At 49.4% G+C, this 27,964-nt stretch overlaps 2 protein-coding genes across 2 annotated transcripts in view; both read right to left on the bottom strand.

Moving 5' to 3' along the window:
• Positions 1-27,964, bottom strand: part of LOC137326860 (uncharacterized) — a 64,555-nt gene that overhangs the window by 21,774 nt on the left and 14,817 nt on the right. Inside the window, exons 4-7 of the mRNA XM_067992241.1 lie at positions 25,699-25,811; positions 24,687-24,906; positions 23,518-23,655; positions 23,287-23,424 (exon numbers count right to left, since the gene is read on the bottom strand). Of these exons, the coding sequence (XP_067848342.1) occupies positions 23,287-23,424; positions 23,518-23,655; positions 24,687-24,906; positions 25,699-25,811 (609 nt within the window). The remainder of the gene's footprint in view (positions 1-23,286; positions 23,425-23,517; positions 23,656-24,686; positions 24,907-25,698; positions 25,812-27,964) is intronic.
• Positions 4,638-5,573, bottom strand: LOC137327525 (uncharacterized; the record flags this gene model as incomplete). Its single annotated transcript, XM_067993426.1, has 1 exon — positions 4,638-5,573. A coding segment is annotated over one exon (936 nt), but the record flags the coding sequence as incomplete, so codon positions are not given.

The raw sequence follows: 27,964 nt of genomic DNA, 5'->3' as shown, positions 1-27,964 counted from the left end.
AGCCAGGGGATCAACCCCGACTCAATGAGGAGTGTAGAAGAGCATGCCATGAGCAGCACCAGGCGTACCTAAAAATGAGGTGCCAACCTGGTGAAGCTACAACTCAGGACTACATGCATGCTTGTGCTCCAGAACTAGCTGCGCCTCCAGCGAAACTGTTCCAGTACAGCTACAACACTGGCATCTACCCGACAATGTGGAAAATTGCCAAGGTATGTCCTGTCCACATTACCGCCAATTACCGCCCCATCAGTCTACTCTCAATCATCAGCAAAGTGATGGAAGGTGTCGTCGACAGTGCTATCAAGCAGCACTTACTCACCAATAACTTGCTCACCGATGCTCAGTTTGGGTTCCGCCAGGACCACTCGGCTCCAGACCTCATTACAGCCTTGATACAAATATGGACAAAAGAACTGAATTCCAGAGGTGAGGTGAGAGTGACTGCCCTTGACATCAAGGCAGCATTTGACCGAGTGTGACACCGAGGAGCCCTAGTAAAATTGAAGTCAATGGGAATCAGGAGGAAAACTCTCCAGTGGCTGGAGTCATACCTAGCACAAAGGAAGATGGTAGTGGTTGTTGGTGGCCAATCATCTCAGCCCCAGGACATTGCTGCAGGAGTTCCTCAAGGCAGTGTCCTAGGCCCAACCATCTTCAGCTGCTTCATCAATGACTTTTCCTTCATCATGAGGTCAGAAATGGGGATGTTCACTGATGATTGCAGAATGTTCAGTTCCATTCGCAACCCCTCAGATAATGAAGCAGTCCGAGCCCGCATGCAGCAAGACCTGGACAACATCCAGGCTTGGGCTCATAAGTGGCAAGTAACATTCTCGACAGAAAAGTGCCAGGCAATTACCATCTCCAACAAGATAGAGTCTAACCATCTCCCCTTGACATTCAACGGCATTACCATCGCCGAATCCCCCACCATCAACATCCTGGGGGTCACCATTGACCAGAAACTTAACTGGACCAGCCATATAAATACTGTGGCTACAAGAGCAGGACAGAGGCTGGGTATTCTGTGGCGAGTGACTCACCTCCTGACTCCCCAAAGCCTTTCCACCATCTACAAGGCACAAGTCAGGAGTGTGATGGAATACTCTCCACTTGCCTGAATGAGTCCAGCTCCAACAACACTCAAGAAGCTTGACACCATCCAGGACAAAGCAGCCCACTTGATTGGCACCCCATCCACCACCCTAAACATTCACTCCCTTCACTACCGGCGCACAGTGGCTGCAGTGTGTACCATCCACGGGATGCACTGCAGCAACTCGACAAGGCTTCTTTGAAAGCATCTCCCAAACCCGCGACCTCTACCACGTAGAAGGACAAGAGCAGCAGGCACATGGGAACAACACCACTGCACGTTCCCCTCCACGTCACACACCATCCCAAGTTGGAAATATATCGTTGTTGGCTCAAATTCCTGGAATTCCCGACCGAACAGCACTGTGGGAGAAACTTCACCACACGGACTGCAGCAGTTTAAGAAGGCGGCTCACCGCCACCTTCTCAAGGGCAATTAGGGATGGACAATAAATGCTGGCCTCACCAGCGACGCCCACATCCCATGAACGAATAAAAACAAAATGACTGCTCCCAGGGTAGCGGGCATCGACCTCCATGATTTGATGCATGTGGTCGCACACCAGATGCACGTTCAGGGAGAGGAAGCCCTTTCCGTTGACGAAGATGGCCGAGTTTGGATGCGGGGCACACAGGGCAGTGTGCGTGCAGTCAATGGCACCCTGCACCATGAGGAATCCAGCAATTCGAGAGAAACCCCGTGCTCACTCGTTCTGCTTGTCTGTCAAGAGGGAAGGTGATGAATCTGTTCCTCATCTCGTACAGTGCGTCTGTGACCTCATTTATGCAGCAGTGCACTGCATACTGCAAGATGTTGCACATTTCGCCAGCAGAGGCCTGAAATGACCGAGCTGCAGAAATTCAGCGACACGGTGACCTTCACAGCCACAGGCAATGCTGTCCTTGCCCTGCCCTGAGGCTGCAGTTGTGGCCGCACCAGTTGACAGATCTCGGTCACGGCCTCCTTGGTGAACCTCGGGCGTCGGATGCAATCATCCTCGGTCATGTTGAGGTCACAGAATTGGTCCCTGAAGGCCCTCATTGGATCCGGTGACCTGTTCAGCGCCCTGCGCCTCCTCGTCCTCCCTCTCCTCACAGCTTGACCTGCTGTGCGTGGCCTTTCTGCATGCTCCCAGTCGTGCTCAATGCCCAGTGGGAGCCCTAGCAGACCACCCATGGTTGCCAGGAATGTTGTTCAAACATGCTTGTAACTTTCCGAACCATAAGGCAGTACCTGCCGAACCACTCTCAAATGTAATCTAGGAGCTCTCAGTGAGGATCGGGAGCTTCAAAAACACTTCCAATTCCACCAGCAGCCAGAAGCAATAATCCAGCAACTAACCTGTAAATCCTGGATAGTCCCCTTAAATAGTGCTGGCAGGGGGTCCTCCAGGCACTCTAAGACACGTTCAGGTGTGCGTGATTAGGACTGTGAGTTGAGTTGAGCATTAAGGTCCAAAATAGTGTCTCTCACTTTAAATCAGCATTGCACACTGATTGCACGCATTTTCTCCCAACTTTTCATGATTCCAGTGTTCGGTATTTGCACATGCATGAACTCCTATACCAAGATGGCATCCGGCGCAGCTCACACTGGAAACATGCGTGCGCAGACAAGTCACCATCTTGGGTGTTCGAGAGACCGCGTAGCGCTGCAACAACGGGCGATACACAGCCCAATTTAGCGCCCACGGTGTTTTCACTTGTGGGGCAGACCAAAACGAGGGACCATAAATTTAAGATAGTCACCAATAAATCTAATAGGGAATTCAGGAGAAACTTCTTTCCCCAGAGAGTGGTTATATTGTGGAACTCGCTGCCACAAGGAGTAGTTGAGGCGAATAGCATAGATGCATTTAAGGGGAAGCTAGAAAAGTACACGAGGGAGAAAGAAATCGAAGGAATTGTTCATAAAGTTAGATGAAGAGGGGTGGGAGGAGGCTTGTGTGGAGCATAAACACCAACACAGACCAGTTAGACTGAATGGCCTGTTTTGTGCTGTTCATTCTATATAAAGTGCAAGCAATATTTTGTTCATCAAACATACCTGTTCTGACCTTCCTTGTAATTGTCTGCTGCTGACCACAAGTAGTTGTGGATATTAAAATCTGAAATACAACGTCAGGCTGGAGATTCCTAAATTCTGCTGCTTTTTGCTCAGTTTGAGTTTTATTCACTGCAACACTCTCTGCGAAGATAGTGACATTGAAACGAGGCTGTTTGAATGCATTGTTAGTATCCCAGGTAATGGAAATTGCTTCACTTTCCACCTTTATCAAATTAATACGAAGGAACTTCAGTGGTTCTGCAAAAGAAAATGATGTTGTTTATTATCAAGCATCAGAATCTTAATCATTGCCGTCCTAAACAGATCTCTTCTAAAAATATTGACATCCTTTACATGATATTTGCTGGGAGAAAGGATTGGAGAGGAATAACTGTATGGTGTCTTCAGCAATGAATGGGTTGGGTTTCAGAATATTCACTGTGGTGAATTTTCCTGTCATAATGGTGAAAAATGGTGAAGCATTCCATGCCCACATGCAGCAAGACCTGGACTGATAAGTGGAAAGTAACATTCACAGCACACAAGTGGCAGGCAATGACCATCTCGAGCAAGGGAGAGCCTAATGAAAGAAATGTAAGGAGTCGTACAACACCAGGTTATAGTCCAACAGCTTTATTTGAAATCACAAGCTTTCGGAGCTTTGCTCCTTCGTCAGGTGAAGCTCCGAAAGCTTGTGATTTCAAATAAAGCTGTGATGTGGAGATGCCGGTGATGGACTGGGGTTGACAATTGTAAACAATTTTACAACACCAAGTTAGAGTCCAACGATTTTATTTGAAATTTACAAGCTTTCGGAGGCTTCCTCCTTCTCAGGTAAATGTCAGGAACTCCTCAAAGCCTACGCATTTATAAATCACAGAACAATACATGGTGATTACAGATAGTCTTTGCAACTGCCTGTTGCCAAGGCGATCACCGTGTTCAGACAGAGAGGTGTTACCTACAGAGCCCCCGAATATACAGTGAACAAAAAAAAACAAACAGAAAAAAAAACACTGTTGGACTATAACCTGGTGTTGTACGACTCCTTACATTTGTCCACCCCAGTGCATCACTGGCATCTCCACATAATGAAAGAAAGAGACAGAGAAAGAGACAGATAAAGAGAGAAAAAACGAAAGAGAGAAAGAAAGGTAGGAAGATGGAAAATAAAATCACATTTTATTCTCATGGCTTTACCTGAACTGCTCCCCAACAATACTGACCTGCCATTGAGTTACAGGTGTCCTATGATCCATATTAACAAGAATGTTAGCAAATAAATAAACGTCATCAACACAAAGTCTCCACTGTTATTCATGGAGCGTAATTATATACAGGCTTTGTTATAGCACCTAATATTCAACTTACCACAGGAAGCATCACGAGTCGTGGTGCTGGGAGTGGTGGTGGTGGTAGTCGGAGTGGTGTTGGCGGTGGTAGGGGTGGTGGTGGTGGTAGTCGGAGTGGTGTTGGCGGTGGTAGGGGTGGTGGTGGTGGTAGTCGGAGTGGTGTTGGCGGTGGTAGGGGTGGTGGTGGTGGTAGTCGGAGTGGTGTTGGCGGTGGTAGGGGTGGTGGTGGTGGTAGTCGGAGTGGTGTTGGCGGTGGTAGGGGTGGTGGTGGTGGTAGTCGGAGTGGTGTTGGCGGTGGTAGGGGTGGTGGTGGTGGTAGTCGGAGTGGTGTTGGCGGTGGTAGGAGTGGTGGTGGTGGTAGTCAGAGTGGTGTTGGCGGTGGTAGGGGTGGTGGTGGTGGTAGTCGGAGTGGTGTTGGCGGTGGTAGGGGTGGTGGTGGTGGTAGTCGGAGTGGTGTTGGTATCAATGGTGGTGCTGCTCGGAGTGGTGCTGGTATAAGTGGTGGGGGTAGGTATCGTTGTGGGGGTGGTGATGGTGGGGATACTGGTAGGTGTTGTGGTATTAGGTGCAGTGGAGGGAGGCAGTGTGGTTGGGGTGTTGGTGCTAAGTGTGGAAGGTGTTTTACCAGGTGTGGTGATTGTTGTTGTAATAGTTGTGGTGGTGGTTGTGGCAGAAGCATTTGGGGTGCTTGGTGTACTGGCTGAGAAAACGGTGGCCGGAGTCGTGCTGGCCGAGGAGACGGTGGCCGGAGTCGTGCTGGCCGAGGAGGCGGTGGCCGGAGTCGTGCTGGCCGAGGAGACGGTGGCCTGAGTCGTGCTGGCGGAGAAGGCGGTGGCCGGAGTCGTGCTGGCCGAGGAGACGGTGGCCGGAGTCATGCTGGCGGATGAGGCAGTGGCCGGAGTCGTGCTGGCGGATGAGGCAGTGGCCGGAGTCGTTCTGGCCGAGGAGATGGTGGCCGGAGTCGTGCTGGCGGATGAGGTAGTGGCCGGAGTCGTGCTGGCCGAGGAGACGGTGGCCGGAGACGTGCTGGCGGAGAAGGCAGTGGCCGGAGTCGTGCTGGCCGAGGAGACGGTGGCCGGAGTCGTGCTGGCGGATGAGGCAGTGGCCGGAGTCGTGCTGGCCGAGGAGACGGTGGCCGGAGTCGTGCTGGCCGAGGAGACGGTGGCCGGAGTCGTGCTGGCCGAGGAGACGGTGGCCGGAGTCGTGCTGGCCGAGGAGACGGTGGCCGGAGTCGTGCTGGCCGAGGAGACGGTGGCCGGAGTCGTGCTGGCGGAGGAGACGGTGGCCTGAGTCGTGCTGGCGGAGAAGGCGGTGGCCGGAGTCGTGCTGGCCGAGGAGACGGTGGCCGGAGTCGTGCTGGCGGATGAGGCGGTGGCCGGAGTCGTGCTGGCCGAGGAGACGGTGGCCGGAGTCGTGCTGGCCGAGGAGATGGTGGCCGGAGTCGTGCTGGCGGATGAGGTAGTGGCCGGAGTCGTGCTGGCTGAGGAGACGGTGGCCGCAGTCGTGCTGGCGGAGAAGGCGGTGGCCGGAGTCGTGCTGGCCGAGGAGACGGTGGCCGGAGTCGTGCTGACGGAGGAGACGGTGGCCGGAGTCGTGCTGGCCGAGGAGACGGTGGCCGGAGTCGTGCTGGCCGAGGAGACGGTGGCCGGAGTCGTGCTGGCCGAGGAGACGGTGGCCGGAGTCGTGCTGGCCGAGGAGACGGTGGCCGGAGACGTGCTGGCGGAGGAGACGGTGGCCGGAGTCGTGCTGGCCGAGGAGACGGTGGCCGGAGTCGTGCTGGCCGAGGAGACGGTGGCCGGAGTCGTGCTGGCGGATGAGGCAGTGGCCGGAGTCGTGCTGACTGAGGAGACGGTGGCCGGAGTTGTGCTGGCCGAGGAGACGGTGGCCGGAGTCGTGCTGGCCGAGGAGACGGTGGCCAGAGTCGTGCTGTCCACGGAGACGGTGGCCAGCGTCGTGCTGTCCGAGGAGACTGTGGCCGGAGTCGTGCTGGCCGAGGAGACGGTGGCCGGAGTCGTGCTGTCCGAGGAGACTGTGGCCGGAGTCGTGCTGTCCGAGGAGACTGTGGCCGGAGTCGTGCTGGCCGAGGAGACGGTGGCCGGAGTTGTGCTGGCCGAGGAGACGGTGGCCGGAGTCGTGCTGGCCGAGGAGACGGTGGCCGGAGTCGTGCTGGCGGATGAGGCAGTGGCCGGAGTCGTGCTGACTGAGGAGACAGTGGCCGGAGTTGTGCTGGCCGAGGAGACGGTGGCCGGAGTCGTGCTGGCCGAGGAGACTGTGGCCGGAGTCGTGCTGGCCGAGGACACGGTGGCCGGAGTCGTGCTGGCGGAGGAGACGGTGGCCGGAGTCGTGCTGGCCGAGGAAGCGGTGGCCAGAGTCGTGCTGGCCAAAGAGGCGGTGGCCGGAGTCGTGCTGTCCACAGAGACGGTGGCCGGCGTCGTGCTGGCTGAGGAGACGGTGGCCGGAGTCGTGCTGGTGGAGGAGACGGTGGCCGGAGTCGTGCTTACTGAGGAGACGGTGGCCGGAGTCGTGCTGGCCGAGGAAGCGGTGGCCAGAGTCGTGCTGGCCGAAGAGGCGGTGGCCGGAGTCGTGCTGTCCACGGAGACGGTGGCCGGCGTCGTGCTGGCCGAGGAGACGGTGGCCGGAGTTGTGCTGGCGGAGGAGACGGTGGCCGGAGTCGTGCTGGCGGATGAGGCAGTGGCCGGAGTCGTGCTGTCCGAGGAGTCGGTGGCCGGAGTCGTGCTGGCCGAGGAGACGGTGGCCGGAGTCGTGCTGGCCGAGGAAGCGGTGGCCAGAGTCGTGCTGGCCGAAGAGGCGGTGGCCGGAGTCGTGCTGTCCACGGAGACGGTGGCCGGAGTCGTGCTGGCGGAGGAGACGGTGGCCGGAGTCGTGCTGGCGGATGAGGCAGTGGCCGGAGTCGTGCTGGCCGAGGAGACGGTGGCCGGAGTCGTGCTGGCCGAGGAGACGTTGGCCGGAGTCGTGCTGGCCGAGGAGACGGTGGCCGGAGTCGTGCTGGCCGAAGAGACGGTGGCCGGAGTCGTGCTGGCCGAGGAAGCGGTGGCCAGAGTTGTGCTGTCCACGGAGACGGTGGCCGGCGTCGTGCTGGCCGAGGAGACGGTGGCCGGAGTCGTGCTGGCCGAGGAGACGATGGCCGGAGTCGTGCTGGCCGAGGAGACGATGGCCGGAGTCGTGCTGGCCGAGGAGACGATGGCCGGAGTCGTGCTGGCGGAGGAGACGGTGGCCGGAGTCGTGCTGGTCGAGGAGACGGTGGCCGGAGTCGTGCTGGCCGATGAGACGGTGGCTGGAGTCGAGCTGGCCGAGGAGACGCTGGCCGGAGTCGTGCTGTCCGAGGAGACGGTGGCCGGAGTCGTGCTGGCCGAGGAGACGGTGGCCGGAGTCGTGCTGTCCGAGGAGACGGTGGCCGGAGTCGTGCTGGCCGATGAGACGGTGGCCGGAGTCGTGCTGTCCGAGGAGACGGTGGACGGCGTCGTGCTGGCCGAGGAGACGGTGGCCGGAGTCGTGCTGTCCGAGGAGGCGGTGGCCGGAGTCGTGCTGGCCGACGAGACGGTGGCCGGAGTCGTGCTGTCCGAGGAGACGGTGGCCGGAGTCGTGCTGTCCGAGGTGGCGGTGGCCGGAGTCGTGCTGGCCGATGAGACGGTGGCCGGAGTCGTGCTGTCCGAGGAGACGGTGGCCGGAGTCGTGCTGTCCGAGGAGGCGGTGGCCGGAGTCGTGCTGTCCGAGGAGACGGTGGCCGGAGTCGTGCTGTCCGAGGAGACGGTGGCCGGAGTCGTGCTGGCCGAGGAGACGGTGGCCGGAGTCGTGCTGGCCGAGGAGACGGTGGCCGGAGTCGTGCTGACTGAGGAGACGGTGGCCGAAGTCGACCTGGCCGATGAGACGGTGGCCGGAGTCGTGCTGGCCAAGGAGACGGTGGCCGGAGTCGTGCTGACTGAGGAGACGGTGGCCGGAGTCGTGCTGTCCGAGGAGACGGTGGCCGGAGTCGTGCTGGCCGAGGAGACGGTGGCCGGAGTCGTGCTGGCCGAGGAGACGGTGGCCGGAGTCGTGCTGGCCGAGGAGACGGTGGCCGGAGTCGTGCTGTCCGAGGAGACGGTGGCCGGAGTCGTGCTGACCGAGGAGACGGTGGCCGGAGTCGTGCTGGCCGAGGAGACGGTGGCCGGAGTCGTGCTGGCCGAGGAGACGGTGGCCGGAGTCGTGCTGGCCGAGGAAGCGGTGGCCGGAGTCGTGCTGGCCGAGGAGACGGTGGCCGGAGTCGTGCTGTCCGAGGAAGCGGTGGCCGGAGTCGTAAGGGCTGAGGAAACGAAAACCTGATTCGTAAATTTGACCCAGTTCTATTTTGAAATGGAAATAGAGACATTAGTCCCGATATTAGGAGGGCGGCTGGTTCTCAGCGGGGGGGTCAACTGGGCGCGTGGGTAACGCGCCCAGTGAATCCGGGGTGCTCCGCACGCTATTGCAGCTTAATTGAAGGTACTTACCTTGGCTTCCGGATTTCGTGCTGGAAAGCTGCGCAGTGGGCAGACTGCGCAGCCGCATCATAGGCTGTCAGCTGGAGGAGCCCTATTTAGAGGGGCAGTCCTCCACCGACTAATGCTGCAGAAAATATGCAAAATTACAGCATGGAGCAGCCCAGGGGGAAGGCTGCTCACAGGTTTAATGATACCTCACTCCAGGTCTTACTGGATGGGGTGAGGAGGAGGGGGCGGACAGAGATCTTCTCCCCAGCGGGCGGGAGGAAGCGGCCTGCCTCTGCCACCACGAAGGCCTGGCTCGAGGTGGCAGAGGAGGTCACCTGCACCACCAACATATCGCCCACCTGCATACAGTGCAGGAGGCGCTCCAATGACTTAAGTGGGTAAAATTGCTCAGAAGTTTTTATTTCAACGTTTACCCATAACCCATATGTGTGCCCACTTACTTCATCAAATAGTGGCAGCATTGCAGGTTACCACTTGGCATTCGACTGAAGAAAAGTTCAATTGTGGTGAAAACGAGCGCAATGGGATGTTAGTATATTAAAGTCATGAGGCAAGAGGGCAGAGATAAGGTGGTGTCAGGAAAATAGAGTATGGCATGAGGGCAATAAATGCATTGGGAATGAGTGAGTATCATACGTAAGTTGGCAGAATAGGAAATAGTAATGAATTAATGCCAATGTCCATTACTTTTCCGATTGAATTAAATCCCACATTATGGGGTTTTCTATGGGTTCTTTGTCTGTGATTCCCCCCAATTATTTTAATGGACAGGAAAATCACATGACAGTAAACCCTGGCCACCACCAACTGATACAGTGCAACTTGAGGTACATTGTGGCAAAATAACAAAAGGGCACAGTTAGCACCAGACAATTAAATGAAGTGATAAAAATAAACTATGGCACCCATTCTATTACTGTCAGAAAATTGCAAAATTCAGAGAAATGGATCAGCAAACCAGAAATGGCCTAGAAATTCGATGATGCCAGTAAAACGTGCGCCAAGGTGTCCAATATGGTGGGCGGCACATGCAGGCTCATTCTGAGCCAGAAATGCAATGCCCACCATGATGGTTTAGGCATCAAATGAGATGGCCGAGACCCACCCCTGAAATGGGTATTAGGTCCTTTGCCTGTGCAAGTAAGGGGCCTAACATCTGTTTGATGTCTCCATTACCAAATTGATTTGACTTGAGCGCAGCCAGCGCTGGGCTGGCTACATTCAGGTAATCCAGGTCTAGGTGCGGCCTAACCAGCAGTCTTTAAAGGATCTGCAGCAGGCCGTCACCAGAAAGGTCGGTTTTTAAAAAATACTTACCTGAATATGGAGCCGTGAATGCTGCTCCCGTCTCCACATCAAAACCAAGGGCAACTGGCAGCCACCGCTCGCCTTCCTTCCCGATTGCTGCCTTGAGCCCCCTCCTGATCCTTGCTTTGACCCCCTCAACTGGACGCTCCCCTCCCTCCTGATCACTCTTCTCTTGCAAGACCTACCTGCATCGTCAACAGCAGCCCTCAATTCAAATGATCTTTGTCGGCGAGCTGCCTGGGGATGTCCATCAGGTGTCTGCTGCTCGCTGGTCTGATGCAAATGAGACGCGAGGCCCAATATTGAGTGATACTCGGGCCTACCCATTCCAGCGCAGAGATCAACCAATTTCTTGGTCGTACTGTTGCCAAAAATAACTGATCCTAGTCTGAGAGCACATTGAGCTCCAAATCCAGCACTGTTACTTTTCAGTCCCTGAAGCTGGTAACCAAACAATAACAAATGGCTCAAATTCAGTGTGTGAAATCGAAAAATTGCCACACTGGGGCAGTAACTGGTAAGAGCTGTGGTGTTAGGTGTGATTGAAGCAGTCGTGTTGATGGGTATTGCGGTAAAAGTAGTGGTAGTAGTTGTGGTTAATTTTGGCAAGACTTCGGCCAAGAAATTGCTATATTTCAATGTTCTAGTTATGGATGCTAGGTCAATTGAAATTTTCAAGGCTGAGATCAACAGACTTTTGTTGGGTGATGGTATCAAGGGATATGGATCAAAAGTAGGTCAATGGAGTTGAGGTACAGGTCAGCCATGATCTAACTGAATGGCCAAACAGGCTCGAAGGACTGAATGGCCTACTCCTGTTCCTATGTTCCTAGATTACTTGAATGTCCTCCTTATTGGCTTCCTGTCTACAACCTCTACAAACTCTAAATTACCTAAAGCGCAGCTGCCTACATCCAATCCTACACCAAGGCTAATTCATCCATCAACCTCATCCTCATTGGCCTACATTGACTATCAGACCCCCAACAAATTAGCCTGGAAATTCAGCAATGTGGCGCCCTTTTTTCGGTCGCTAAATAGCCTCCTAAGCCTCCAATATGGCGGACAGGAAGCCCACGCGAATACTGAGCAGGAAGTTCGCCGCTCACCACATTGTTAATGGCCGAAAAAGTGCCGTGCCGTGCCCATGGCTGAAATAGGTGTTAGGCCCTTTGGATATGCAAATAGTGGCCTCGATCGCCGCTTCCTCCCCCCAGCGACCACTAACTCCCTCGTGGCTACCATTACCTTCTCCCGGCAAGTGCCAACACATGACCATACCGCTCCCCCGCCCCCCCCCCCAATCCGAGTTACCCCCCACATTTCCTCACTTTCATAAGTGTGTCTGCAACGCCAGCAGCGGCTCAATCTTCCATGGCGCTTCGCCAACAAGTTGCCTGTTGCTCATCACAGCTAGCCGGCTACATAGAAATGAAGCCCGAGGCCCGATATCAGGGATGACTCGGCCTTCGCCATTCAGGCTCAGGGTACAATGCAAAACTGGGCGCGCCCGAGTTTCTAGGCCATCAGCCTAAAACTCCTCGTCCTCACCTTCAAAACCCCATTCATGGCCTTGCCACACCATATTTCTTCAATCTCCTCCAGTGTACACCTACCAGTTGTGACAGAGCCTTCAGTTGCCTCAGCCCCACTCTCGAGAACGCCCTCCCAAAACCTTTTTGCCTCTCCACTTCTCTCTTCTCCTTTACAAACTATTGCCTCCAATCTCCTGCCATTTGTGAAACGCCTTGGTATGTTCATTACGTTCAAGACACCATATAAATGCAAGTTATTGTTGTATTTGTACAGCAATATTGTCAACTAATAAGTGTCAGCCTTGACTCAGTGGTAGCACTCGTGCCTCCGAGTCACTCCGGAATTTGAGCACATAATACAGGCTGACACTTCAATGCAAAATTGAGGGAGTACTGCATTATTGGAGGTGCCGTCTTTTGGATGAGAGGTTAAACTGAGGCCCTGTCTGTCCTCTCAGGCGGATGTAAAAGATTCCATGGCATTATTTGAAGAAGAGCAGGGGAGTTCTCCAAGTTTCCTAGCCAACATTCCCAAGGCACTTTACAGGAGCATAAATCAGACAAAAATTGACACCGAGCCGAAGAAGGAGACATTAGGACTGGTGACCAAATGCTTAGTCAAAGAGATAAGATTTGAGGAACCTCTTAAAGAAGGGAGGTGGATATTTTTAGGGAGGGAATTCCAGATTAGGGTCTAGGCAGCTGAAGGTGCCAACTGCTGCCAATGGTGGGGTGAAGGAAGTGACAGATGCACAAGATTCACAAAGTTGTAGGAACGCAGAGACCTTGGAGAGTTGTAGGGCTAAAGGATGTTACAGAAATAAGGAGGGGTGAGGCATGAGGATGAGAATTTTAAATTCGAGGTGTTGCTAGACCGGGAGCCAATGAAGGTCAGCTAGCACAGGGGTGGTACATGAATGGGGCTTGGTGCAAGTTAATATCAGAGTTTTGGATGAGCTTAAGTGTATGGAGGGTGGAAGATGGGAGGATGGCTAGGAGAGCTTTGGAATTGTCGAGTCTGGGGATAACAAAAGCATGGATGAGGGTTTCAGCAGAAGATGGGCTGAGGCAGGAGCAGAGACGGGATGTTATGGAGGTTGAAGCAGGCGGTTTTTGTGATGGAGACATTATGTGGTCGGAAGCTCAGCTCAGGATTAAAAAGGATGCCAAGGGTGCAAATGGTCTGGTTCAGCCTGAGACAGTGGCCTTGTGGTTTGTGGGACTTTTCTGTGCATGAATTGGCTCTCACCTTTGCTGACCTTAATAAACCATAATTATTATACTTTAAAAGTAAAGATTGGGACGTTATGAGGCTATGAAAGATGCTATTTAAATGCAAGTTCTTTTTCCTTCATCTCAACAACATTCATGCAATATAAGGATATTTTAAGCAGGGTAAAATGTTTTAAAAAAAGGAGTGAGAAGCTGTAAAGAGGATAATCCTCTATTTTGGGTCTGGTTCTTTGTTACAGGACAGGATACTTCCAGAGGAATAAGCAATGTCAAATTGAAACTTTACATTTCATAAGATAGACTGTCTCATGACAATGCAGTGCAATCTGGCGGAGGATGAAGTTGTATCTCCATTTTATTCAAATTTTCTCCCTTCCTCAGCTAAAGGTTCTGACTGATACTGAGGAACGGGTATCAGACACCCTCCAATACATGATCCAAATAACCATTCATTGTGAAACCATACAGGGAATGTTGGTAGTCTAAACCACCATGAGGGACATCACCGCCAAGCCCAACCCAAGGTCCATGCATTCTCACTTTCCAGCTGGAGTTACCAGATAGCAATCAGGAGCAGGAACTCTGACTACTTTTTCACCTCCCTATCCCTCGAGGTCCTGAGGTCAATTGCCGTGCTAATTCAGCACAATATGATGTTGATAATAATTATAGTGAATGAAAATTATCCATAGCTAATTAAAATAAAAAGAAAACATGCTGAAAATGCACAGATAGTCCATCAGCATCTAAAGAGGGAAGATAGGTTAATCCTTCAGGTGCTGCTTGTCTGGCAAGACAAGTGTTTTATCTTTACAGATCCTGACAGACCTGCTCTGTATTTTCATTGTTTCCTGATTTCCCGGATCAAACTCTACCTCCTCCTTCATGCAGGAGTTAACTTAGGTCTTAGCCAAAGCCACTAATGAAATCAAGGCAATTCATTCCATGCTAATGTTCTTTTAATATTTCTAGGGTGGTTAAAAAAATAAAACAGCAACATTTCAAAAATAGAATAAAACTGCTGTGGTTCAGTGGTAGCACTCTTGCCTCTGAGTCGGACGGTTATGGGTTCTAGCCCCACTCCAGCACTTGAGCACATAATCCAGGCTGACACTTCAGTGCAGTACTGAGGGAGTGCTGCACTGTCGGAGCTGCCGTCCTTCTCATGAGACATTAAACCGAGGCCCTGTCTGCCCTTTTAGGTGGTCTAAAAGATCGCTTGGCAGGAAAGATATTGCAATCCCTTGGGTGTAAGAAAGATAATAGAATCCTTACTCAGAAATGTAATAGAAAATATCTAGAAACCATACATCTAATAAAGAATAGTCAGCATCGATTTCAAGAGGGAGGTCATGTTTGACCAACCTTCATAAATTCCTGGAAGAAGTAACAGAAAGGATAGACAAGAGCAGTGTAGTAGATGTAATATACTTAGATTTTCAAATGCCTTCAATAAGGTACCACATATTAGACTGATGACTAATGTCAGAGCATGTGGAGTCAGGGGTCAAGTAGCAGAATGTATAGCAAGCTGGCTACAAAACAGAAAGCAAAGAGTAGGGGTTAAAGGTAGTTACTCAGAAAAGAGAAGACTGACGGTTGACCTGATAGAGGTCATTAAGATTATGGAAGTGTTTGATCGGGTAGTTGTAGAGCAGATGTTTCCACTTGCGGGGGAGACCAGAACTGGGGCCATAAATATAAGATAGTCACTAATAAATCCAATAGGGAATTCTGGAGAGGCTTCTTTACCCAGAAAGTGGTTAGAACGTGCAACGCGGTACCGCAAGGAGTAGTTGAGGCGACTGGCATAGATGCATTTAAGGGGAAGCTAGATGAGTACATGAGGGAGAAAGGAATAGAAGGATATGTTGATGGGGTGAGATGAAGAGTGTAGGAGGACCATAAGAACATAAGAGATAGGAGCAGGAGCAGGCCATTCGGACCCTCGAGCCGACTCTGCCATTTAATGAGATCATGACTGATCTGATTTTTACCTCAACTCCACTTTCCCTCCCTTTCCCCATATCCTTTGACTCCCTTGCTGATCAAAAAGGAGGCTCTGACCTGTTGGGCCAAGTGGCCTCTTACTGTGCTGTAAATTCTATGTATTTCTATGTATTTTGAAGAAGAGCAGGGAGTTCTCCCCAGCGTCCTGGCCAATATTTATCCCTCAATCAACATCACAAAAACAGATGATCTGGTTATTAACCCAATGCTGTTTGTGGGACCTTTAAATTAAATGTGCGCAAAGTCGCTGCCGCGATTGCCTACATTACAATAGTGATTGCACCAGATTTATTTCATTGGCTGTCCAGCGCCTTGGGATGTCCTAAGGTCATGAAGGATGCCATATAAATGCAAGTTCTTTCTTTCGAAGAATGCCTACCTGTTACGGTGACGGAGTTTTGGTTATCAACTGCTTCGATTGCATCATCAATAGCACTTTGCAGGGTGGCAGTGGTGACATTTGAGTCGTTGCTCAGGAAAGCCAGGAAATTTACCACCACACTTCCATTTTGAAAACCAATGATGGTGATATTAAAACTGTTATCGTTCAGTTTACTTTGTACAGTTTGTACAACCTGAAAAGAATAAACACAACTATTATTTTTATTCCAATAATAATGAAGGCATCAGTCACCATCATTAAGAATGTCTTCTACCTCCACTCATCCACTCACCCATGTCGTTAGTGATGTTGAGTATGTTCAGACTGGCAATGCTGGGCCCACCCAACTGTTACAATTCTAGCACCATTCTCATGTTCACAAAGCGTACAAGTATCTCAAGAACTGAAACCTCCATCATAGTTCTCTGCTGTGATTAGATTGGCATAGCCCAGATTTAACAATTGACTCAATCACAGTAAGTTGCTTCCTGGAAGACACCAGCTCAGAAGCCATTTACATATCCTTCTACCAGACCACAGGATATAGTGTAAAATCACTTGTCCTGATTTAAAATAATATACAGAAGCAGTAAGTTCGAGAGGCACCATTTGAGCCAATATTAGTGAGAGAATTAGAACCAGTCTATGAAGGGATTAATACACCCTTTTTCAGTCAGTGGCTTCTTCCAGACTTCTAGCAAGAAACAAACTGGTTTCTCTTTTGTAGATCTTGGGATGAGATATTACACGTGGATGGTGTGAGTTACAAAGACCCATAGAAGTTTGTTGCTTTACACCAGAACTAAAGACTACTGAAGAAGAACCCAGACATTTGCAGTTTTGTGACCTTTGAAGACAATGCTGTCAATCACTCATGATCAAAGGTACAGTTTGTTAGATGAAGAAATGGAATGCCAATAAGTAATTAATCACATGTCATCTGTGTCACCAGCACCTTCTGAAGTTCTTACAATCTACAATACAATTTATACCAGAAACAAAGCTCCTTTAACACAACAAATTTCCTGATCAATCAAGCTTGCTTGGTTTACAGATCAGTGGTGGTGATTTTCATGTGTTTACTGTCTCATTTGAACTTCAAAATTGGGCAATGATGGGACCAAAGTAGCACGAGTGGTTGAAGCTCTAACTCACTGCTTGGTTCCCGCCCATTCCAATTTTCTGGCAGACCTCAATCTAGGCAGCTGGAAATCTGACTGGAAGCAGGAGGGAGCCTCATGAATGTACGTTAATCATGGTCAGATGATGTAGTTATGATCCCCAAAGCCATTTTTGTCCCTGCCCACCAGATTACTGCCAGTTCCTGCTCCTGCTCAACAAATAAGGCAGTAGAAGTAGGAAGGCAGCCATTCTGAGCATATATTAAAGGGATCCTCAGCTGCAGACAGGGAAAGATGGACAGAAGTTTGGCTAACGTTTTTATGCCACTCCCTTGTGGGTTTTGTTGATTTAGGGCTTCCACAATTAACACCTTCGCTGTTGTAGATGCTGCAATCAATTTTCCTGCTGCTCAAAACTGGTGCTATCTTTCATGCCTGACACTTCCACCCTTCCCCTTTAAGGTGCTGCTGCCGGCCCGACAAAATCAGCTGCCCCACCAGATTCCCGTCCCCAGATCAGCGAGCAGCCTATGGGAAGTGCATTTTATGCCAGCAACTTGCCAAATCAATGTAAATGGCACAGGCCTCAAGCCGACCCCTTCAGGCAGGCGCAGCACACACCCGGGTCCACCACACACACATGAAAATCACACCCAGAGTGTTTCCAGCCTTCCATTTAAATGAAGGAGCAGTCATCATCCTGAGCATTATTACATAAACCAAATGGAATAAAGGCACAAATCGCAATTTTGTCACATCAACGTTGTTCAAAAGTGAAATCCACCCCTCCCCCTCCCTTCTCCACCCCTCCCCCCACGAGAACAACCTCCTCCACTCCACCTAGTTTCTACTCCAATCAGGTTCAGACCAAGAATTTGAGCTTGGGGCCCATTTGATCCTTGACGAGGAACTGTTTGTGATTGTTAACCTTTGCACAATCCATTTACATGGCTGAAAAATAAATTCTTAAATTAAGTATTTATTAGTGAGTTCCATTTTACATCTGTTGTGCAACACAAGGTGAAAATTGACCACCAGCTGACTATTCCAATACTTTTGTTTCCCTGCAGTTAATTACTGTGTATCTATTACAAGATTAATATAAAAGCTTCAGAACACATCCGCCAGTTCATAATCTACTGTCACTAGTTTCTCTGTACAAATCAGCTTACCAGCAACACCCATCAAATAAATTACAATTCTCCAGTTTCCTGTTACTTCTGACGGAGGGTCATCAATAAACTATCTTTACGGATACTCATTTTTTAGTTCTCATGCCCGAAACCCCGTGCTTTCCTCTTTATGATTCTGAGTTTTGCAACATCTGTTAAACATAATTTTAGAAGAGATTATCTGGTGATTACAACATTGCTCTTTGTGAGACCTTGCTGTGCGCAAATTGGCTGCTGCATTTCCTACATTACGACAGTGACTACGCTTCAAAAGTATTTCATGGGCTGTAAAGTACTTTGATACATCCTGAGGTTGTGAAAGGCGCTACATAATAAATGCAAGTCTTTCTTAAAAGCTACAATTTTGCATCATGGAAATGAAAATGAGGAGAGATGGAGAACGGGCGGCTGGTCCACTATTGCCCATTTTACACTACCACCCAAAGTCAAAATTAGCCCCCACTGAGTCTACGACTTCAATTGTGACGGGGATTTTTCTTTTAAGAACAGGAACAAACTCAAAAGTTAAATCACTTACTGCATTTGTAATTTCGGCTGATAAGTTCCTGTAGGCTTCACTGCTGGGATTTTTTAACTCATTGCTGAATTCTCTGGATCGCAATCTTGCCTTCATTCTGAATGCTTTTTTGCCTGTGGAAACAATAATCAACTAATCATTACTCACCAGTACGAGTCGATCCCCTGTGACATTGCACAAGGAGAGTCAACACCAAGAGCAGTCTTCAGCTGAAACTGAATTAGACGCCAGGGGGAATAATTAGACCATGGTGCGCAGACGTAAGTCAGTCCCCATTTTAAAGTCACAAAATCTCTTCTTCTCCCTCTCCTTGTCCTTCTCTTTAATTCAGTTACCATTTTAAAGTCATAAATTCTGGCCGTTTTTTTTGTCTCCATTATAAACTCCTGATTCCATGTTTATAATGAAAAGTGTTTACGTAAACATGTCATCACATCAACCTTCTCTCTACCTACCCCTTCTCAATCCCCTTCTCTCACCCTCCTCTCTCTTTGTTTCAATCCCGTCTCATGCTCAACTCCTTTCTTTCACAATCTATCACTCTCACAAACTTCCCTTCCTCTCCACTCAACCTTGCTATTACTCTCAACTCCCCTTCTCTCAACACGCTTACATATTTGCATCTGTCTCTCTCAACCCCTCTCCCTCAACTCCCACAGTCCTCACACACTCTCTCAACCCGCTCTATGCCCCTGTTTCCTTCTCCCTTCTACCATCCCTTCCTATCTATTTCCCTTATAGAGGTATTGTTTCCATTCAAAATTCAACCGCTTTCTAAAAATTCAAATTAGAATGAGGAAAGAATCCAACTGCCTTTTTCTGAAGTTCATAGAACACAAACAAAAGCTACAACAGGTGTGTAATTAGTGCACTGTCATTTTTCTCACCGTCTCACACAGACACACCGGCCCTGTAATTCCACTTGGGTTCTGCCAATTTATCACCAGAGTTATGGAATGGGGACAGGGTGAACCATTGACAAAATCTCTTTTAAAAATAACACTCAATATAAATTTTATCTCAATTAGGCTTTTGAAATTTGTTCCCTTGTTTTCCGAAATTCTGTAAAGAAAAGCGACTGAGCAGAAAGTTGAAGAATCTGAGGAAAAATATTTTATCAGTACAGCTGACTGAATGGTACTGATACATCCTGGGTAATTAGTTACACTGCACATGCTCAGACTGCATATTCCACATTCAGCCAACTGAGTCACAGGCCTGGCCAAAAATATCAACTGCAAGCCCAGTCTTTCGGGAAAGCCTGAGGCCTTCAAGTGGAAACCTTAATTAAAGCATTAAAAGACACAAAGGATAATTCAATGGATACATTCAATCATGTTACTGTGAAATATATAATATTTGATTTATTTTTGCTTTGTAAAAAGGCTTATTTTTTACATAAGAAATGTTGGTTATGGAGGAAAGAAACTGGATACTGAAAATAAAAGTTAAGAAGGCATTTTGAGGGAAATGTGACCAGATTGTGCAATCAGAGCGAAGAGTTTACATAGGCAATACCCATAATAAATGTGGGCAGAGGAATTTATGATGGAGAAAGTTGACGAGGGGAGTCGGGTGGCAGACCTAGGACAGAACCCCATCCTATATTGGAAAGTGATGTTGTGTCTAATTATATATTACATTTATATACGGTGATATATAATTAGATACAATGTCACTTTACAATATAGTTTTCACTCAAGTTAAAAGCCCTGAAATGCCTGCACTCTGGGAGGGGGTGGGGGGGGGGGCAGGATGATTTCCACCTACGGAGAGCCATTACCTTGGGACAGAACCCAGTAATGATGGGATTGTGGACTAGATCTTCCACCCATCGCCCCTCATCATGGAGGCATATCTGGGGGAGTTTCTGGGCTTCTCCAGGAAATTCCATTGACTGCACCCTAAAAAGGCCGCAGTGATATTCATGTCTGTTGAGAGCTGGCATGAGTACTGGTGAGGTCCCAGGAAAGACCCTCAAGACTCCGAAGAGAAAGGTAATCAGGCCCACAATGAAGCAATTACCTTTGAAATGTCTACAGATTGCTTCATTCGGAGAAAATCGCAAACTAACCAACAGCATTTCTTCAGCTCTAAAAGTGTCTTGGGGTCCCCGGGTTGGAGTGGCCGGGTAGGACGACAAGGGAAGTTTAAGGGAAGGAGTTCTGCACGTTTGAGGACAATGGAAGGAAACAGGAAACAGCCTGAAGGAAATATATTTGGAAATTGGGAGGAACAGGAGTGGGAAGTTCAGAGGAACAACGATACAAAGAAAGGAAAAGTCTGTCATGTAGAGAAAGGCTAGTGGTGAGAGAAGGACGGCCGATCAGATTACAAGCTATTCCTTGTTCCCAGAATCCTAGGAGTTGCTGGAAGAACTTCTCCAGACATGAGAACAATATTCAAGTCATGGACAAGTTGGGCTTTATAAAGAGCTCGAGTTAATGAAGGGGAAATAAGTTACATTCAGAGTGTTACACCAGTGTTGTTGTGATAATGATTTTGTAACATTATAAATATAATTAAAGCATTTAAAGTAGCCACAGGAAACTTGCCAGAGACAACTAGAATGGATGTAGGAAAGAGCCTGGATTGCATCACAGATAAAGATCAGTGAAGGTAAAGTACTTACTGTTGCATTCACTGACTGTCATCGTCAAGCAGTCAGACAAAGCACAGATATTTGTCAGATTTACGAAACACGTATTAGGGTCTGTAAGTTAAAAATGGAACATTTCAGTCAATATTGAACCTGAATTCCTTTGATGAGTCAATGGAATACAAACACGTCATTCAAATGAGACCCTTGAATCTTTCTTATGGCCCAATGGATAAAAGCACCGCCTGGTACATTACTAAGCATTTTGGGCTAAAGATCCCAGTCTTCTACCCTTGGTCCGTGTTGAATTATCTGATCTCAGTTGGGAGAGCACCCCTGAACCAGAGAGAGGAAAATCAGCCAGGGTTCTCGCTCCAGATCACTATACAGTGACTCCTTCTGAAAGTGCACGGGCGTGATTTTAACTTGGAGAAACGGGTGGGTTGTGGGCGGGGGATAGTAAAAATTTTAAAAGTCTAAATTCCACCTCCAACCCACTTCCAATCCGCCCACTTATGGCTTTAATGGAGGCGGACGATGTGTGGGCGACCAACCCGCTCTGAGGAGGTGGGTCGTCACTAAAAGCTTTCAAGGAGGCTGTGGGCCTCCACTTTAACAGATTTTTTGTTTTTACCCCCTGGGGGCTGGGATTCCCAGGCCTTCTACTTCACGCCATGTGAGAGGAGGCGAGAAGACCAGAAACTGCAGGTAAGTGTCTTTATAGTATAGCTTGTGGGCCCTGAGAGGCAGGAGTGCTTCCCCCAGGCACAACAAGCTTACCTGCAGCAACCCTACAATCGCGATTGACCCCCCGACACGATCTCCGACCCCCCTGATGATCTCCGACCCCCCACACGATCTCCGACCCCCCACACGATCTCCGACCCCCAACACGATCTCCGACCCCTCCACAATCTCCGAAACCCCCTCATGATCGACCCTCGCGATGACACCCAACCCTGTCCTCCCGATGACTGAAACCCCCATGACCCCCGGCCCCCAACCACCCATGACCCCAATGACTGAGCCCCCCGATGACTGTGGCCCCCCTCCCGATGACTGACATCCACTCAGATGACCCCCAATGACTTACCCTCTAATGATTGAGCCACCTCTCCGATGATTGACACCCACCCCCCCCCTCACCGATGACCCCAAATGAACATGACCCCCAGTAACCCCGACTCCCCGGTGACTGTGCCCACCTGATGACCCCTGATAATTATGAACCCCCGATGAACGAGCTCCCGTTGACCACCAAACCCCCGATGACTGAGACCCACCACCCAATGAGCTCCCACCCCGCCAATGACCCGACCCCACCACCCACCCCCCCGGCAACAATGACCCTCATCCCCCCCCCCAATCTAATGGGTGGGAAGGGTTCGGTGGGCAGTTTAAATTGTTAAAAATGTGAAACCCGAACCTAAACCATCGAGAACACGCCTCTTTCCAGTTTTACCGAGGCAGGTCCTTGGGCGGCTTCTGGAGCGGCGGGTCCGTAATTATAGTATTTAAATGAGCCTCCATCCCTCAGATTTTGTGGGCCAGGAGGAGCAGGAGTGCTTCGCCCGGGCCGTCCAAACACATCTTCTACCATGATCTCTCACCCAGCGATCTGCCGACCCCCCACCCCCCGTGACATTCAAGCCACCGTGATCTCTCCTCCGCGATTTCTATCTCTACCCTCTGCAATCTGTATTTCTCCCCACTGCAATCTCTCTTTTCCTCCCCCCCACACCATCTTCGATCCCTCCACCTGTGATCTCTCCCTTGCGATCTCTTTCTCTCCCCGAAATCTCTATTTTCTCCAACGCGATCTTTCTTTTCCACCCCCTCACCATCTCTCTCCCTCCCCCTGTGATCTCTCCCTTGCGATCTCTATCTCTCCCCCCGCGATCTATCTCTATCTACCCCCCCGCCCCTATCGTCTCGATTGCCGGGGACCGTCGCCATTGCTCCCCCGCATTGGCCTTCTACAGCGGGCTATCCCGCCCGGTAGCCGGCCTGCCTCTCAATCTGGCCGACTGCCAGGCGGGAAATTGAGTAAATAATTTCCACTGAGGTCCTGTCGTTAAATTCTGCGCCGTTAAATTCTACAGAACCTCCACCTTCCCGGTATTTCCGGGATTCCTGGCCGCTGACAAACGCCCCCGCTCCCTCCCCGCCTCCTGGTTATTATCGGGGCCAATGATTCTGTGACATTCCTCTGTTAGTTTAACAAAGTCGTTAATCCATTTATTTCGAATGGGCAATGCCTCTGTTAAAATAGTGGGGAGAGGAATGTCAGACAAACACATTAAGCACACTAGTATTAATATCACCAAGAATCATTTCAAGCCTGTACACTTTTAATATTCCTTATTATCCCAACACCCCTCATTTAAACACTTCAGATCTTTACCTCTGCACTGTGTTCCTGGGTTTGCTGGATTGATATCTAAAATTCCTTGGAAACATGCACATGAGTAATTCCCTGGGGTGTTTGTGCAGGCAGCAAAATCAGAGCATGTGTTGTTCCCAGTCTGACACTCGTCAATATCTGAAACAAGAATTAGATAAAAACAATCAGTTGGAGCTAAAGTTACTTTAACCCAATGACCTAAAGCTGTGTTAAACTCTGACAATGTCCTACCTTCACATGTTCTTCCAGGTGTGTTGGGGCTTGTGTCTGTGAACCCAGCATTACACTGACAGGTGAAAGTTGCATTTAATCTTATACACGTTCCATTACCTGAACAGTCATTCAGCCCTGGTTGGCAGCTGTCTCTGTCTGTAATGATAAGCGCAGATCGGGGTTAGAAAATTGATTCAATTTGAATTTCACCAGTTTAGAAGTATTTGAAGATTCCTCTTTCCTCACTTTACTCCAATGTAAATGTCATCTCCTAATAGTTGGTAACTATTTATACAGAATGATCCCTGAACAGTATGGGCAAGTGGCCCATGTGACAGGAGTTGGATAGTGCAGTGAGGCAGAACATTATTCTGTTACCTCTGGGCTTGGGTTTTGAACCAGCCATAAAGAATAAAGGTCTGCACTCTCTTCCAGTTGCAAGAATCCAAAAAGAAATAAGTGTTGGGATTTAGAACCCAGCAAAATGGAAAAAACCCTCCTGCTCTGTTTATGAGGTCACTTTACGAGGTGATTTAATTCCATCAGGTTATTTTTCCTGCAGGTGGCATCTATAGACACTGCAAATTAATCAGTTTATTGGACACAACACTGTCTGCTCACAAAAATTCAACAACAAATAAATTAAAATTTTACACTTTTTAATGTTTTTCACTGGGCTCATGAGCCTAGCCGAAAACCTAAGGCTCATTCAGAAGTAGCCAGCTGCCAGCCTGTAACCGCTCAGTATGATCCAGTCAAAATGTTTTGATTGCTGATAATATCAATCCAGGCCTCAGAGAATCAACATTTTTTTTTCAACTTAACCTTGTCAACGTTAGCCACCAAACTAACATTAGTCAGGCCTGCATGCTCTTCCTCCTCCCTGTGAATCCAACTATTAGAATCAAGCCTCATCCCATCATCACCTACTCTGGATCATTCTTTGCCAGGCTCCCAAAACTGTGGAACTCCTTCCATTCCCCAGTCTTCCTTTCTTCCTAAACTCTTCTTTTAAAACCCAAGTTTGGAATCACTTATCCACTTCATGATTCAGCCTTGTCTCCCTTCTGTTCTTTTTAATCTTTAGTGGCACCTGCAGGATAATCTTTGGCCTTTCCAAGTTCTTCTAGAATTTTACCAAGTCCCCTGAGGCCAGTGGTTGAAATGCTTGTTGTGGAATTCCTTACCTGAAATGGTTGTGTTTTGAAGGTCTACAGCAAACTGTTGCGTGTTGTTTAAAGATTCCGTAAGCGTTTCTTTGATATCAGATACAGTGACATTCACGTTTGTTGATGTCGCCACACCAAACTTTACAATCAGGCTACCTTGTTCAATAGATGTGACAATGATTCTCACTTTCCCACGCCTGATTAAATCCCGGACATCTGCTGAAAGTCCTTTTTCCAACTGAAAGGAAAGAAACAGAAATCCACTTCTGAGATTTGTTTAATTATTTTCCCCACAGAACATGCGCATCGCTAAAATGTTCTTCATATTACACATTTCAATAAGGCAAGGTTACCCGCATCTAACCTTAATCAAAGGCCATCTGTGGATATCGGGGGTGGGGGGGTGAAGAGGGGGCTAGCTCTCTTAATAGCCAGTTGGGATTAAATGGCACTGGTCTTGCCTCTCGTAGCCAAACAAACAAAATCAGATTAATCGTTATTCGTCTCAATGCTGCTTCCCTGGATTAAGTCTGTTGCTTGATCTCGCTATGTGCAACGTGGCTGTTGCAATGTTTGCCTATAAGAGATACTGTAATTCATAGCCAAGTACTGTAATATCTAATCATTCACATTCCTTATTTAATTATGCCTAGTTGTGTCTATTTTCCTTTCTTTCAATTTCCCATTTTAACTGACCAAAATGTGCTCTGTGGGTAGGTTATGATGGGAAAGTTAAGATCTTCCAGAATGCCCATGATTTAACCATTGCTATCACTGTATATTGATTGTTTTCCAAACAGAAATTTAAAAAGGCATCAGGTAGAGGAGAACGATGGTCTGTGAGCACAGTTGGTCAGTGTTCAAACACTCGCCATCTACAGTGAGTACAAGGTACTTTGAAATCTCACAAGGAGAAAAAGTAGCTTTTCATGTAACCATATTTGCAAAAACATACACATGCTACGGTCTATTTTTTTTTAATCCAATCTGTCCCCTGACTCTTTTCCCTCCACAGGCAAGAGTGACTTACTTCGGCTGTGAAATTCTTTACAAAGTCTTTGTATTTCTGGCTGTTTTTCTCTTGAAAATCCGATGTGAATTCCACATTTGTAATTCTTGTCGACACTTCCACCACCGCGGCAACTTTGGAAAGTAAAATAATGTTACTTCTTGAGTAAAACCTGATTCGTAAATTTGACGCAGTTCTAGTTTGAAGTGGAAATAGAGACATTAGTCCCGATATTAGGAGGGCGGCTGGTTCTCAGCGGGGGGGTCGACTGGGTGCGTGGGTAACGCGCCCAGTGAATCCGGGGTGCTCCGCACGCAATTGCAGCATAATTGAAGGTACTTACCTTGGCTTCCGGATTTCGCGCTGGAAAGCTGCGTAGTGGGCGGACTGCGCAGCCGCATCATAGGCTGTCAGCTGGAGGAGCCCTATTTAAAGGGGCAGTCCTCCACTTACTGACGCTGCAGAAAATATGCAAAATTACAGCATGGAGCAGCCCAGTGGAAATGCTGCTCCCAGGTTTAATGATACCTCACTCCAGGTCTTACTGGATGGGGTGAGGAGGAGGGGGAGGACAGAGATCTTCTCCCCAGCGGGCGGGAGGAAGCGGCCTGCCTCTGCCACCAGGAAGGCCTGGCTCGAGGTGGCAGAGGAGCTCACCAGCACCACCAACATATCGCCCACCTGCATACAGTGCAGGAGGCGCTTCAGTGACCTAAGTAGGTCAGCCAAAGTGAGTACACTTACTCATTCCCCTACACTCCGTCTGCCACATCACCGCCCCCACCCCACATCTCCTTCTGCACTGCCAACACTACTCTGTCACATCACCCCTCACACCCACTCAAACCTCATCCTCATCTTACCTGCACTTACTCACCTCGCCAGTACTCATCCCGCCACTACCACGCAACCCAATCCTCATACAATCTCATGGCTCTATCTCATACTCACCCTCTCATGCATCTCTTTCACGGTCAGCCTCACTCAACCTGCCACTACCCGTGCTGCAGCCACAGGGCATGCATCACATATGTGCAGTTGGAAGCGTAAGGCAAACGTGTCGTGAGCATGATGGGGATGCACAAGGGTGTTTGAGGGTTTGTCATGGTTTTTACCTGTATTTGATTTCTGATCAACTCACATTACATATTATATTGTCACCACTACTGCCACGTCTTTGCGAATCTTGTCTGGTTTGTGCAATAATGCCCTTTCCTGAGGATCACAATGAAGACCCACAACTGATGCCACCCATTGTGTCACTGCAGAGTGGGTGTAGGTGTATTTGCAGGGCTCTTTTGTGCAGACGACTGAGAGACGTCGGCGATGTCCCCGGTGGCACCCTGGAAGGATGCGGAGGAGAAGTTGTTGAGGGCAGTGGTGACTTTGACAGCGACAGGTAAGAAGATGGTGCTCGAGCCAGCCAGGAGCAGCTCGGCATGAAGCAGGATGCAGATGCCCACGACTACATGTCAAATGACACTGAGCCTCCGTGTGCTGCTCAGAGAGGTCCAGGAAGCTGAGCCTCGGTCTGTGGACCCTGTGGCGAGGGTAGTGCCTTCTGCGACGCATCTCTCTCTGTGGTTGCCCTCCCTCCTGCTGTGCAGGTAGATGTGTAACAGCACCATATTGTGGAGCTCCACGTGTCAGAGGTGTACGGCGAGGATGGTGATGCTGTTCGTCCTCCAATGTGGTCATGACCGCAGCTATGGCGGCCCCCATCCAGAAGATGTACGTTTGAGGGGGTCTGCAAGGTAGGTAAATGTGTCTGCACGCCGGGGTAAATGTGCAAGTTTGTGAATTTTATTGTTAGGAGGTGGTTTGTCCAAAGTGACAGAATGGCCTCCTGCAATGAGTGAGGGTCTCCCCCACCCCCAACCTGTCAAATGGACCTTTGCAGCTGCCACAGGCTGGTGACTGCAACACATCCATTTCAACTGAGAGTGTTTCCTCCAGTACGGGAAACAGTCTCAGTTGTTTGGAAAATCCCACCCCTCCTAAATTGTCATGTCAATCAGGTCTGCTAATGACCTGAAGTATCTACTTAATTAGTAGTTGTGGGCATCTGCATCATGCTTCATGCCGAGCTGCTCCCGGCTGGCCCGAGCACCATCTTCTTACCTGTCGCTGTCAAAGTCACCACTGTCCTCAACAACTTCTCCTCCGCATCCTTCCAGGGTGCCACCGGGGACATCGCCGATGTCTCTCAGTTGTCTGCACAAAAGAGCCCTGCAAATACACCTACACCCATTCTGCAGTGACACAATGGGTCGCATCAGGTGTGGGT

This window comes from Heptranchias perlo, chromosome 11 (assembly GCF_035084215.1).
Source record: "Heptranchias perlo isolate sHepPer1 chromosome 11, sHepPer1.hap1, whole genome shotgun sequence".
In the NCBI taxonomy this organism is placed as follows: Eukaryota; Metazoa; Chordata; class Chondrichthyes; order Hexanchiformes; family Hexanchidae; genus Heptranchias; species Heptranchias perlo.
This window is presented reverse-complemented; position numbering and strand designations above follow the sequence as displayed.